Genomic DNA, 15,602 nt, shown 5'->3' with positions numbered 1-15,602 from the left:
TAGAAAGGTCTGTTTTGCGCAAAACCCACCTTTTGCGCAAGATCTCTTATGCCTCATAAAAGGAGGTATACAGGATCTTGCGCAGAAGTTTTTTTTTGCGCAAGATGGACTGATATACGCTGCTTGTTTTTGTGCAAAAACCTCTTGCGCAAAAAGCATCAGCAGAGATATGCAAATGACAGCGCAACAAATGCTAATGAGCGTGTCATTAGCATACTCTCTGCCGACAAATACCTGCAGTGTAGACGTAGCCATATTGCCCCGTGCACACCCTCCTGACTTGGTTTTGATATCTAGAGCACATGAATGCAGTCCAGAAGTCTATACGTAGGAGCTAGAGTGCTATATGCAGCCTGTGGTTGGAGTGGTTAATTCCCCAACCCCTTCACATTTTTCACAGCTTGTCTCCTCTCAGACACTCACCATGCTGTTTGTGCACGTGACAAAGGGATAGCGAATACACTACTCGCTCCCCTCTCCCCATGGGCTTATTGGCTGTATTTGCTGGACCAGCGTGGTTGTGAATAATGCACACATTTTACGTAAGTGCATATGTGCATGTGCACGCGCGCGCGTGTGCCTAGAAAATTAGTAGATTTAAGCCTGGATTATGTACATATCAGGAGGATTATGGAAAATTAGGGATGGTCAGCATCTGACAGATCCTTCGCCTCTCTGCAAAATGTTGTCACAAGGTGTGCCACTGATAGAGGCTTCTGTCCCACTGACATTTGCCCTCTATAACTAGATTAAGAGCAGTACCCATTTCACCTAAGCTACTGTACATACAACCTAGTATTTGCACTGTTTCTGTATCAGTATTGGTCCCAGGATATTACAGAGTCAAGGCAAGTGAGGTAATAGCTTGAAAGCTTGTCTTCTATCAACAGATGTTGGTCCAATAAAAGCTAACCGAGTTGCTCTTTAACTTTCAGACATTACTGTCCTTGAAGCTAAAGGCTCTGTATCCCATTAAAAATATCCAGGCCATAGAGATGACAGAAAAGATATCAAAAACAATAAAACTATTTAGCAATGTTAAACAACTCCCACCCCATAAACCAGATACCAAGTCAGAGTATATACTTAAGAAGTATAAAAACACAAAATGTTTTAAGTCAGTTTTTCTTTCACTAACCTGCCAAAATCTGAGTCCAGGCCCTCAAGGTTTTTGTTTCATATGCAATAATCAAGGACATCTTTAAAATCTAGAGCAATGTAAAGAACATAGCTCTCTGTTCTGTTTTAGATGCTAGCGATACCATAAACAGTTGCAAAAGAAACAGAAATCTGAAGAACTGAGCTCAGATTTACGCAGATAAAGTTAAAAAGGAGGAATCCATCTTTCAGTTCATTATTGAAAATAATATTAGTTTACACAAACAAGCATTATGGTCAACCCAAATCCTGGTCCCACTGAAGTCAGAAGCTAAACTTCCCATAGGTTCACTGGATCAGGATATTGTGGTTAATTATTTGCAAAGTTTCTCAGCATTTTAAAACAAAACATTACCTGTTCATTTTTAGTTTAATAAAAAGGGGGACCTTTTAATGCCTATTATTTACTGAGATGGATAGAACATCTACTAGTTTTTAAGATACTTAATTCCTGCGCCCACCGAACACAAGATCTTCATAGCTATACAATTACTTGGCATTTTAGTAGCTGGATATTATTAGGCAACATTCTGCTGCCAGATATTTGAGTAAAAGAACTCTTAAGGAAGAGCTGCTTAACTGTCTTGGTCTTCCTAAATGAAAAACGAATCTACTTCCTTTCTTCCTCCACTTCCCAGCCTCTGCAGCAGCTGGATTCCATTGCTCCAGCCACTTCAATAGAGAGGGGGACAGAACTCACTCTCTACTACTCTCCCACACACCCCTTGTCTACTGCAGGGAGTGACACAAGATCCCTGAAGATACCTGGGTGAATCTGGAAGCGAATTATTGGATGTCCCTCGGAAGGCTGAGATAAAAGGGAGAGGATCAGCTAGCCAAAGCCTGAAACTGTCAGATGTTGAGACTGAGGTGATATCAGCCAGAAAACCATAAATTATATGTTGCCCAGAGAACTCCTACATTCTGATTGTAACTGAGAACAGTCATTTCCCTCCAAAAGTGAGGAACTGTAAACATTTTGTGATACTACATATTTGGGCTTAGAATAAACATGAAAGAGAAAGCAGTCTAATACACTGGTATTTTGTGGAAAACCAGAGTTCTGAAGTGGGCAGGATATAGGCATATGCTAATCTCAGTAAAGACTATTTAATGCTGGTGAAAGAAACATCTCCTAATCACTTCAGTCCCAGATCCTGCAAAATGATTTGAGTAGGCAAACCCTGGCACTAGGCAAGAACCTCTCTAACCCTGCATGGGCCCACATGCAACAGTTGGCAGGTTCAGGGTTTGACATTTGAACAAAAGGGAAATGTGATTTTATATGCACACTGTGTTTGTGTGAAGTATATACAATACAGTGATACAGTAGAAAGGTTTGATCAAAATGCATTTGCAACAACTACATTAATTCCAGCTATTAAAATGCTATGTACCATTTTGCATGCGCCGCATATTTTATGAAAATATAACTTTGGAAATGCTTCTGAATGTGTGCACATTTGTTTTTACTTTGTTTCCTATCACCTAATAAGTCAGTTCCAGAAGAGAAACTAGAAAGGTTTCTATGAAAAAGGGCAGGGGGAAGGGAGGGAAGAAGCCAAACTCACTCCACTGATATGTAAATAATACAAGTCCTAAATAATATTAATTTGCATAAAAATATGACATATGAAGAGATCCCAGATGTTTCTAGAGCTAAAAGCAAATACTGCTTGTTCACTACAGAAGTGGGAATCTCCCCCTTTTTTAATTATATAAAGCTCCTTTACTAAATCCCTGAAAGGTTGAGAGATATCAAGCATTAACTCTGATACTGATAGCAGAACTGATATTGCTTATCCTGATCCGTAGGCCAGTGTAATCTGACAGTCTGGGAAGAGAAATTCCATGTTCGCAGAAGAAAGAAGCCCTCATTTTCCTCAACTATTTTTATGGCAGGTTCGTATAACATAATTCACAAGGGCAGCAGCTGGTGGCTATCTGAATTGTTTCAGAGGCTTGAAATGCTAGTAGTAGTCCGAGAGGAAACTGATAAGTTGGCAGGGCTCAGGTGAAGTGCTTGGCGGGCGTGACAACAGCCAAGCACTTCGTATAACCACACACACCCATTGCAACAATGGCCATGTGACAAACACATTTTCAAGATCATGTTCAAATACTCATTATAAACACCTCTGTGGGTAGGAAATTAGTTATCCTCATCACACAAAAGGGAAACTAAATGCAAGTCATATGCCCATCAATATGCAATGAGAACTATGGAGAGAACTCAGGAGCCCCTGTTTCGCAGCCTTAGGCCATGACTCAGGCCAACAGTTCATGTTGCCACTCTAACAGATCAGCTTATCTAAGAAAAAAAGTTGGGGGTAGTGAGCAAAAAATTATGAAAGCCTGGTGAGTAAAACATGAAAAGTTTCTTGCATGGCATGAACATATTCTGCTAGTCTATGGTAGTGTTTCTCAACCAGTGGTATGAGTACCCTTAGGGGTACTCGAGAGAAGTCTGGGGGGAGAAGAGGGTACATCAACAACTGAAATTTGGAGAAAACTGAATTTTTGTTTTAAGTTTTACAGCGCTTTATTATTTTCGTAATTTTTACACCCAAAAATTTCAACACCCACCCAGCTACGATTAAGTTGTTTTAAACAAATGTGTTGCAATGGTAGAAAAAAGTTCTGTGTATCTGAAAACTGTAGGTACTGGGGGTACTTTTTTTTAAGGGTTACTTTATTTAAAAAAAAAGATTGAGAAACACTGGTCTATGGCAAGTGAGAAAGAAGATAGGTGAGCTAACATCTACTGAGCTAGCTTCTGTTAGTGAGATTAGCTTTCGAGCTTACATAGAGCTCTTCAATCTTGTCAATCTTACTAACAAAAGCTGGTCCAATTAAAAAAAAAAGTAGTGGTGTTAGTCCCAGAATATTAGAAAAACAGGGTGTGGGAGGTACAACTTTGTATAGTCGGATTTGGCCAAACTTACTGGCCCTCTGAGTTGCTACAATAATCTTCAGCAGTTCAGACGCAGGAGCATACTCGCTACTGCTGAAGCCCTGAGGCCCTGCAGGGCTTATACCCTGAAGCCTTCTTTCCTGCTGAAATGCCTATCTCACTATATCCACCTGCAATCTAGAAGCGTGTCCTCATTCCCAGGATGCTAGGCAGAGTATGGGGGAGGGGAGCACAGAGGGCTTGTGAGCCATGCTGCAGTGGTATAAGACCTGCCTGTAGCTTACAAGTCACAATATAGTCTATGGTAATGACATTCACGAACCTAGGGAACTGAACGCAAATACCCAGTGGCTTAAAATTCACCATCTGAAGTTAGTAGCTGTTCTTTTTGCTTGCCTGCTTATGGCCAGATTTTGAGAACTATCTCTGATCTCTTAAGTATTTAATTGAATAGTAATTTAGGTTCAAGATCCTATCCACCCACAAAACATGATTTATGTCAATGAAAATTCCTTACAATCAAGGCCAGTATAGTAAGTGAAACTTGGCCTCCTTGGAAGAGTGGGAAATCAGGAGTAAGTCACAACATTCTCAAAGCAAGATAGTGACAGTAACTTTGAAACAGATATGCATTCCGTCCTTTTCACCAAAACAACAGTGTCACTATGTCATTTTGTGGTAGAAAATGCAGGAAGAAGGTACGAAGAAACATGAGGGCAACTCTTCATCCCTAGATGCCCTCAGTTATAGCAAATGATCAAGCAAATCCATGGCAAAGTAGAAAAGATAATAAAAAGAGGAAAAAGAATCAAGAAATAGAGCCTAATAACTTGGGGGTAAAACTGCATCACAAGCACAGCTTATATTTGACTTCAGATTATCAACCGTCCATAACGACGTCAGCATTTTCTAAGAAATATAGTTGGTTAAGGGTTTTTTGCAGCAAAGAACAGTTTGCATTCTGAATGAAATTATGTACAAATACTCAAGATTGACTGACTGAAGTAAACAGCTTTTAGTTAAGGACATCACTCTCTGAAGCTTTCAATTCTCAAATTGTACATTGGCAATGCTGTATATTCACATCTTACATAGTATATGAAAAAAGCTTCCATGCCTATACAAAATGTGTCTTGGCAAGGACAGCTTGACAGACAAAATCTGATTATTTTTGAGTTATTTTTGTTTTAATAAACTAGATGATTGTGTTAAAAAGCTATAATTAGCTGTCTATATGGTTGTTTGCTTTGATGCCACAGACATCTCCACTATGCCAGAGTAAGCATATAGTGGGAAGATACCTCTGCATTGTTCACATGGAGCTGATCCCAGGGGAGAGGAGGTTTCTAAGCTTTTTTACACTCTTCTTTCTTATCTCCAGACTGCAAACACATCAGTTTTGAAGCACTCCCAATTTCAATTGATTTAAGAAACAGTGAATGTCCAATGTTGCTCATAAACCAGTGTTTCCTACATAAGGAAGTAATATACAATTCATTATACCAGTCTGAATGTTTAACCATTTCTAGACAATTTAAGGGGAAATGAGCAGGTCAAAGATTTAGGTACCAAGAGTCTGATTCAAAACTTACTCAAAAGGAATGGAAAATTTACATGGAATTTTAAAAGGACTGATTCAAAGTCCATCACAGCTCATTTTTACAAGACTCAAAACTATATATTTATATTTTTAAACCTTATAATGGAATCAATTTTTTAAAACAAAAAAGAAACCTGCTTGTTTTCAATCTTTGTAACTAAATGTTACAACACTGGGCTACATCAAAAGGTAATGAAAGCAAAATCTGCAATAAAATGAAACCAAGAGCAGACATCTCTTTCTCCAAGCTGAAAGAAATGCAAACAGTAAATAATGATCAGGAGGAAAGTTAGGGTTTCGCAATTCTTTATTTTAATAATTCCATTTGTCATTGTTTAGGACCTTTGAATGTGATGTTTTACCTGACATTACTCTTCTAAATCATTGTTACTCAGAGGACACTGAATTTGCTACATTTAGTTGAAGGAAGTATTTATAGTATCCTCCCCAAAAATGTTACGATGTATTTCCTTTTATGTCTACTTTACTTCATATTATATTATTGTATCACACACGGACAAGTTGCAATAAAAATGTTCCAAAATGTAAATTAAATATTCTGTCTCCAGACAATCTTCTTTGCTTTCCATCAGTATCAAATTAAAATATAAAGCTGGTGAACCAAAGTAGAGCGAATCCTAAATTATCTGCAGTTTCTATGAGCCAGCAGTGCAAGAGCTTGCACGCTTGTATAGTAGGTACGTAAAAGATAGCTTTGCAAACATATTACTAGAATGGTTTGCAACCAGTGAAGATAATTTTGATTATTTCCACTCCAAAAATTCCTATATCGGAGCCACATCATTGAAGACAATGTTACTATAGGAAAAAAGAGTGATGGGAAAACAGTCTTTGCTAATATTCTATATATAGATATCTTGTCTAAATGAATTAAGGGCCCTGTTTCTCAAAAACTCCACAATTCTGAGAAAAGGAAGTAAACACTTTTAAAAACAACCTTTCTTCCTTCCCTCCACCCACATTGACCAATATCTCTGATTTATAAACAGAATTTCTGTCTGAAGTCTCACCTGTAGCACAACAAAATACATTTGAAAATTAAAAGGGAGCAATAAATCTGTTGTTTCCCCCCTCATCACCACCAGACACCGTACAATAAAGACGAATAAATTTTCCTACAAGTCAATTTAAATCAATGGCAAAAGAACAATGCAAAGCAGCTTCAAGGTAAGCAGCAATTCAGTACGTAGTAATGGGTAAATATAAAATGTCATCCTTGTTAAATGTATTTTGATTAGTTCTAATAACAGACTAATTTTTTTTCGTTGTTTGTAACCATCACCACCATACCATCGAAGAGGATTTCTTCCCCTCGCCCATACAGTGAGGCAAACAGACTGCATATGAATTAGCATTTAAAAACTACTATAGGTTATGTAACAAGCATTTAAATTCAGTAGTACTTTTGACAGCAGTAAGTAAAGACCTTTTTAATAACTTCAACACGTGCTTGAAAAAAGTAGTTACATCAAAGCAGTTCAAAAGACTGAAGACAAAAATCAGTAAAAATCCAGTTTAATCTGAGACTATCCTAGTGCATCCAGTGCAGTGAAGAGAGTCACTATTTTCTCTTGGGGAAATGATGAAAGACAATATAAAAGATGAATTCAGCATATTTTAAAAGCTTACAAACTGATCAAATTAATTTTATTTTGTCAGATTCACTTTTCAGATACTACTTGGGACAGTCTATAGAAATCTCAAATTAGTGTTGCCTACAGTGCTTCATTATTTATTACATGTTATGCTAAGTACCTGTGAAAGGGGACACTCCTTGGCCAATGAACTCTGGTTCATATCCTTCAATAAGTCCTTCAGAGCATTTCTTACTGTTGTGTGAGACCACTGTTCAGGAGGCAAGTCTTCTAGTTTAGGGCAACTATTTGAGACATAGATTAGAAAAGGGATTATTACAAGATTGCATCCTGCTGCAGAACATTCCTTTAAGACAGACAGATTTCATTTTGCGCATCAAGCAGATGCATCTGGAGATTGCTCTCGGTCTCCTGATTGTTCCGATTAGTTAATTACTTTATACAACACATCTGCTGTATTGATGCATGAATTATACATCAGCTGCATGTGGCGACTATTTTTTCATGTTACTTCTACCTTCCTGCTCTGATGCGCTTGGTAAAACAATTTAAGGTGTAATGCTTTCTCACAACTGATCATGAAAAGCATTAATATATTAACCATTTTTTTCTTTTTTGTTATTGTGAAATTTAAGAACCTAGACAGTAACAATAAGTGTGAGTAAGTCACTCTTTTACAAAATGCACAGATGGTACTGTTCATGATATGCAAAAATATTTTTCTCTTAAGTAAACTTTATGTAAAATGCCTTCTTGTAATGCATCATTTAATTGACTAAAATGTAATATACTTTTAATGAGATATGCAGAGAAAAATCTATGTTTCAGAGCTATATACTTAAAAGTTTTCCAGAGCAATATATTGTAACAAAATTATAGTGACTAAAAGGAATGTAGATAAGCCTTTGAACTTTAAGCACACAGCACAGTGGGAATCAAAAACAAGTGATATTACTAACTGTAACAGTAGACAAATAGTTGTCCATGTCCAAGGACTGGCATGTGTGTGACTCACCTGTGTAACTGGATTTTCAGTGTGACCACATGATATACATCTTGCAGCATATCTGCTACTGTAGCATCAGGGGCATCTGTCACATAGGAGAGTGGAACTGGATTCCACTTTCCAACCTGGATTAGCCCTGTGCCAGACAGAGAAAGTAAATTATTTAAATAAATGTACTTTATCAAACTTTAAACAATACCTGTGATTTTAAGCAGAGCCACGCTCATTTATTTCAAGACAAGCACAAATAAATTGCAAGTCATATCTTCATGCTATGAAATTATATAAATGTAATATAGAAAATTATTTAAAATATCTTCCAAACAAAACTAAATGTGTAGAACCACTTTTAATTAAGTTTCTGACAGTTCAATGAGGCAGTCTTCATACACATTATATAGGATTTTATAAATGGAAAATCTCAGTGCTGAAAAATACCCCACAATTCACAAAACCCATCAGTAACAGAATAAAAGAAACAGAGCTAGATATTTAGTCATAAATGCAAGTTGACTCTCAACAGTCCATCTGCTCAAATATGCTTTACACTTCCTTGTGGATTCTCAGTGGAGCAGATTATTAAGGTCAATAAGCATACTAATGATTCAGTTGAAGTCATTTTTTAAAAATTATAATCTACCTCAACATTCCATGAGCAAAACATATGTTAACTAAATAAAAATACATTAAGCAAAAATTTGAGAGAGACGATCTACAAGGAATAAAACAATGATTACACTGCATCGCTGAAAAAACCCCCTATATTTTCCCCATAAAATAAACAGTACAGTGTAGTAATCATATTTACCTTTTGCTTGGGCAGCAGAGCTATGAGAATATCCAAGTGATAGCAATGCCATTTCAATCAGTTGGTTGAATAGCATGTCCTTCCTTACCAACACAAATTCTGCATGCTCCTCCTTACAGTCATACTCAATGGAATTTTCATAATGTTCCACTACACAAAAAACTGGAAGCATAGTTCCTATTTAAAAAGGTAAAATATACAATATTAACTGGTATTATTGTAGGGGTAAGGAAGAAATCTAGTGCTACATGACTAAAAGCCTTGCAAACTTACAAACGAATGTCTAGGGGTATCCTGTATTTGGGAAAAACATCATTCCCCTCCCCCCAAAGAAAGTACTCTAAAATAAATATTATTTCCATAGAAAGTATTAATACAAATATAGCCCTACCACTACTTGATTTGCTACTGAACACAATTACCTGCCTGGAGAAATAAATAATAAGGCTGACAGGGAAAAAAATAAGTTGTTTGTCTCTGTCCTGTCTGATTTGTTGTGAGTAGAATGCAGCGTGAGAACCTAAATACATACTGCAGAGGTCTTCAGAGTAAGCCATCCTATTGGCATTTACATAATTTTGTCCATTAATGGTAAAACTTTTCTAATTGTGCCAAAATATTTAATTACACTGGTTTTAAAAATGTCACCTTTGTCTTTTGTCAAACCTCCATGCTAAAAAATTGTATCAGGAAACAAAGCAAAACTTACTGCTAATTGATGCAGCATTCAGAGTCTGTGTGTAACCAGATCACTACCAAACTGCAATTCCAATACTTGTATTTTTAAGAAACAACAATCATTTTAATCCCGTTTCAAATTTACTAGCAGTTAATACATTTTTGGAACATGTATTTTGCTGTTTCAGGCCATATAATTCTAGTTTTATTATAGATAGGATTTATATGGCCAAAAGTCATTTTCTTGTTTTTATTACTAAAAAAAAAAAATTGTTTTAGTACTTGAAGTTAAATGTTTCCTGCACACCTTTTGCTTAATTCAGTGCAATCTTCTACACCATGACCAGAAGATTATACTGCTGGGAAGAGCCCAGAAACACATACTGCTGGGAAGAAGCAGTCTTCTGGACATGAGAATTCTGGATTTCTTTAAAATTGTATTCATTTTATACAAAAAAGCAGGGTACTACAAAAAGACCTTTGAACTGCAGCCCCCAGCTTGGCTTTGGTGATATCGCATAATAGCAAAACACCTTTTGGCTTGTGACATGCAGAATCAGGATCCTTAATGAGAGGAAGCAAAATGGTTAAAAAGCAGATGCAGAAGAACTAGCTTATGGCAGATTGCCAGAGGGGTATCATTTTTAGTATAAATGATGACAAGGGTTACTTTAACAGGGCACCCAGGATCTCCAATTAGTCCTGCAATGTTAATGCCTCTGCAGCACTGCCCTCTAGACTTATAGAGTACGTCTACACTGCAATTAAACATCCATGGCTGGACCATGTCAGCTGGCTTTCTAACCTGCAAAGGTGCAGAAAAGATACTACAGTTGAAAAACTAATTTATTGCTGATAATATATGCTTTAAAACCCCCTTTGTTCATCTGTACTCCTGCTTGTAACAAAAGATTAAATTTAAAAGATTCCTTTTGAGCATATATATATTTAAACTACATCTACAATAAGCTGCTCACCAGAGAGTCAGTCTCTGGGAAACAAATCCCTTCAGGCTCATTTGGAAAAGCTCACACACTCAGCCCGGTTTGTCCAATAGGCTCAGCATGAAAGACAAGACTAAATGCTTGCCAACATTTATGCAGTTGGAGGGGTGGAGGGAGAGATACAGAGTTGCATGGAGGGGGTTCTGTTTTTGTAGTTAAATGACAGAATAAGACAAGTCAGGAAGACAAGATAAAAAAATAGCACATGTAAATGTAAACTGACAGTTTCTTCATTGGTTTTATCTGAGCTTTGTCGAGATATCCAAAAATATCAAAACAAAAACAAAAACCAAACCCCCCCCCCCCACACACACACACACTTCACTTGGGAGTATGTCTTTTCTCTCTCTCACAGTTCAAGTTTTGACCTATCACTACCTGACAAAAATGATCACTGTTAAATACCTAGAGGAAAATAAAGCCTGATGTAAATTTTGCATATGAAATACATAATATTGTTTCAAAAACCAACAAAAGGCAGGGAGTGAAATACTGTATTTGGTTTCTTCATTTTCCCTCTTTCCCCTACCTCTTGTAGTCTAATTTTTGTAGAACTATTACAATAAATACATATGTACTGATATTTCATTGTATGTACAAATGTTGTCCCACAAGTTGCAGCGCTCCTAAAAATGTACTACTGTAAACCATGATAGGACCACTTGACCAGATTTTGAATTAAATTATAGATATCAAAAGGTATATCCTGGAGGTGTGAAACAGGTATCATCTGATTACAAATCAAACTGTTAAACCTTCTAGCAACTATTACTAATGTCCTTCTGCTAATGTGAAAAACGCTACGCAGAAGAGTACAATCTTAGCTGGCTGATCACTCTTGCTATTTTTTGGCAAGACATTCAAGTACAGCAACTTTATAACCTTCTAGTATTAAAGGGGAGAGCACTGGTCAGTGCTAAAAATATAACATGAGTTAAACATGAAGGCAGTGTTAGAGCTTTTGCTGAAGGTTTATGAGTCTGTGTAAACAGCACGTCTGCCATAAGGAGTAGTGAAGTCTGTAGAATCCTTGTCTAAAACTGTCCTGGCATTAAAGTTTGCTGTGCAAATATCACATAATACCAGAGACAGCTGAAATCTCCTATTTAGGAATTTATGGAACTTATATGTTTGCAGGCGTCAGAAAGTCCTTTTTATATAGCCCCAGTGCTTCACAGTACAATATTAATGCACTCTGTTTGGAAAGCCATAATAAATTATATTTTTAATGCTCTTACCCTGGCTTTCTTAAGATGCATACATTCTTGGCAAACAATCAATAAATAGGGTAATCATGAGCAGAGGCCAAAGAATTTGCTGAAGTGCTGTTTTTCCATTTTTAATAGATAAAGATCTAACAATACGGACTGCTGTGTCTGTTCATTTCGGGATCAATATATTCTTTGTTTTCGCCAAACCGAGGAAAAAATAAATGATTGTATGATAAATGTTATGCATCAGACACAATGAAATTCCACTGTCTTCTAACTTTATGTGTTTAATGGTCTTGGCTGCATTTTACACTTTGCTTAGCAAATACAAGAAAAATCTGAATTATAAACATATAGTAATTATACTGAGAAAAAGTAGAGGTCATTTTTAAACAAATGCCAAATCACATACAGCATGTTTTAATTTAAATTAGCAAATCTGTAGTATAAAGTCAAAAGATGTTTTGATATAGAAGATTAATATATTATGCAGAATTCTGAAGTATTTTAATACCAACAAAAGCCACACACACACACACACACACCAATCAATGATTCTAAACATGCCTTTTCCTTGTGAGAATGTCTAATTACAGCAAACCAACCACTGAAAAATATGACACCCAAGATGTTCATTGTCAATAATGAATTGTACTTAAGAAAATAAACTAAAGATTGACATCATAAATTACTTTTCCAGTGTGATACCTAGTGATTTAAACTCTCTTCTTTAAACAACTTGCAACTGTTAATGAAATACAATTGACCGTTCCAAGCTTTGGACTATCATTAAGAGCAAAGGCAAGAATTGGGTTTTGGGAATTCTGTGCATTTTTTTATTTATTCCAGTGCTGATTAACAGAACAAACGCACTAGAGTTTATTATATTAACTGTCCTTGGTAGAATTCAGTTTATTATATTAACTGAATTTGGTAGAATGAGGGCAACTAATCTTAAGACCTCAACAAAAATAAGACTCCACCCTGGGAATCAAGATGCTCCACCCAAACATGAAGCTTACATTTCCCAAATGTGATTTACATCAGAACTAGGAATAAAATATTTTTAGAATTGTGATTCGGCACTGAAATGTAAATAACATTTGTGAATAGTATGTTTCCACACCTAAATGGCAATGAATCTATTAATAAATTTAATATTTATCTGATGCAGAATTATTAAAAATGTTACCTTTTCTAATATTTGTTTTCATCAGGTGTCCAGAGTGTTTTAAAGGCACTCCTTGCATTTTAGTTCCTGTACTTCCAAGTCTTCCTCTTCCTAACGGGCTCCCATTCTGTTCCAAACGCGCAATTTTGGCTGGTGGACCCTTTGGATCGCTTATATTGTTAGACATTTCTGAATGTTCTTTCCCCTGAGTTGCCTCGTTCAAATGATCCATACTCAGTCCCGCCTCTAAAGATCACCTGCCATGATTTAAAAAAAAATGTATATATACACATGTTGTACACGTGTGCGTGTGTGTAGACAGTTAACACATGCACAGAGATACATATGTATGGTAAGCTCAGCCATGAGAAGTAAATTAATATTTTAAAAGAAGACATAAGATGGCTTTAAAGAATATTGACTTTATCCTCAGATAATGTTCCCATTCTCCAAAGACTGAATGATTTGGTAAAAATATATTGAATGTCACCCTCAGAATACTAACACAACTATGTAACCTAGGTAGTAATTTGAATTACTAAGGAGAATTAAATAGGTGGAGGTAGTTACCAAGTTATAGAGTCCAATCTGTCCTCTGGCTACAAACCTCACAAGTTTTGTTGTAAACCATGGAAGCATTTGTTTAAAAAAAACCACTATGAAGTGCTTTCTCTCTGTTAGCAAATAAATGCAAGTACAACAATGAAAAGAAGACTGAAACTTTAGGTAACCATGCAACAGATTTATTAGCAACATGAAATACTGTAAATGTACATCTTCTCCCTAGAAATACAATCTTAATTACCTTATAATTTTGATCAGGTTGGGTTTTGTTTTCTGCATTCTTCCAAGCTGTTTTATATTATGATTTATCAACTTTTGAAAACTTAAAATATGCAGATAATTTTAAAGATAATCAAGTTTTAAATATTAGGTCATAAATGGGGTCTTCTAAAATTCAAAACAAAACAGAGGAGGTATAAACAACTCTCAAATATCACATGCCGAAAGACCACCAATTCCTGTGGAACTCTTTCAAAAACCCTCCAACACAGAGACACCTTTGCCAATGCAAAAGTTGTGCGGATACAGATATTCAAAGTTTAATAAAAAGAAGAGAATTTTTATATCATCAATTTAAAATGGGTATTTTAGCATGTTCTTATTTCTCTTCTAAAAACTTGAAGAAAAAAAATACACATTTCAGCTAAATGACTGGATCATTAAAATCCCTAGTGTAAGACCCAGAGTAAGCTTTAGTGATTTTAGACACACACACGCACACACACCACACACAAATTTATTTTATCACTATAAAACAATTGGTTACTGAAAACAGATACTTATGTGGCAGTGATTTTATTCTGGATTAATATCATAGTTATTTAAGATCTTTTTGCTGACTGAGAAAGCTATGGTCACACTGTCAATTACATTATATAGATAATGTAATCACAAAGAACAGGTGACTACACATTCATTTTATGAACTAGTATTTACATTACTGAGTGCAAACACTAATACTAGGGGAGTCATATTTAGAAAGACTTGCATGAATCTGATAATTGCTACTTTCTTTCAGTTGCCTAGTAATTCAACACATTTTGTACATTTTTCATTGCAAAGCCATTTAGGTCTGGATTTCTTGGGAGACACCATATATTCCAATGATAATTCTGTAAACAATTCCATCGTGTTTGAACACAGACTGATTTGTCCTACTAACCTCCAGTTCTCCCCCCAAAAAACAGAAACCAAAACTCAAACTGGATGTTTACTTGCAACCTTAAGAATGCTGATTGAATAACTGTAAAGTTTAGAAAATAATTGTTATTTATTCTTATGCTGTAGGGTGACATGCTAAGTACTAAAGGTTTACCATATATCGTGGTCTCATCTGTTTTTGGTTAGGAGTCTCATTAAACAATAAATGTGCCTATTTTATCCACTTTTTAAAATTAAGATTACTCTATCATTTCATTAACTGCAGTCTAACCAAAAAGGGCAGACTTCAAATTATGGACATCTACCTATGTTTCCTTACAATACTGCTTTACTATAAGGTTGCTGTTCTGAAACTAGTCTTTCTTGAGAATAAGAGGATTCACTTAAACCCTTACAGAAGAAAATCCCTGTCACTTCTAGCAACTTAAAAAGCAGACCACAACTCCAAAAAAAGGATTCAGTCATCATCAGCAGAGTAGTACTACATCATATACAGTGAATAAAAATGATAGATCATAATTTAATTAGTGTATTGACTGCTACCAAGACACCAAATAGGTCATTCCAATTTGGCCTTAGAATACCCACCCATAGGCTTAATTTAACCACTTAGTCATCTTGTAAAAAGCTTTAAATTACAAAGAAAAATTACATGCACATAAAATACCTAATTTACTCATTTAAACTCCATGCCCAAGGCTAAAGTTCACT

General features: G+C 35.9%; 1 protein-coding gene across 10 annotated transcripts in view; it reads right to left on the bottom strand.

The window, feature by feature from the left end:
* SATB1 (SATB homeobox 1) overlaps nt 1-15,602 on the bottom strand; it is a 111,333-nt gene that overhangs the window by 75,817 nt on the left and 19,914 nt on the right. For 7 of the 10 annotated variants that reach the window (XM_075922093.1, XM_075922098.1, XM_075922094.1 and 4 more), the window contains exons 2-5: nt 13,188-13,423; nt 9,103-9,279; nt 8,304-8,430; nt 7,449-7,572 (exon numbers count right to left, since the gene is read on the bottom strand). In XM_075922093.1, coding sequence (XP_075778208.1) covers nt 7,449-7,572; nt 8,304-8,430; nt 9,103-9,279; nt 13,188-13,398 — 639 coding nt within the window. In that variant the 5' untranslated portion in view covers nt 13,399-13,423. Of the gene's footprint in view, nt 1-7,448; nt 7,573-8,303; nt 8,431-9,102; nt 9,280-12,022; nt 12,152-13,187; nt 13,424-13,971; nt 14,118-15,602 lie in introns of those variants that run through there. The other 3 variants (XM_075922091.1, XM_075922099.1, XM_075922097.1) reach the window with 3 other exon arrangements.

The sequence above is a fragment of the Pelodiscus sinensis genome, chromosome 2 (assembly GCF_049634645.1).
Source record: "Pelodiscus sinensis isolate JC-2024 chromosome 2, ASM4963464v1, whole genome shotgun sequence".
Taxonomy (NCBI): domain Eukaryota; kingdom Metazoa; phylum Chordata; order Testudines; family Trionychidae; genus Pelodiscus; species Pelodiscus sinensis.
Note: the sequence above shows the minus strand (reverse complement) of the source record. Positions and strands in the feature narration are given on the sequence as shown.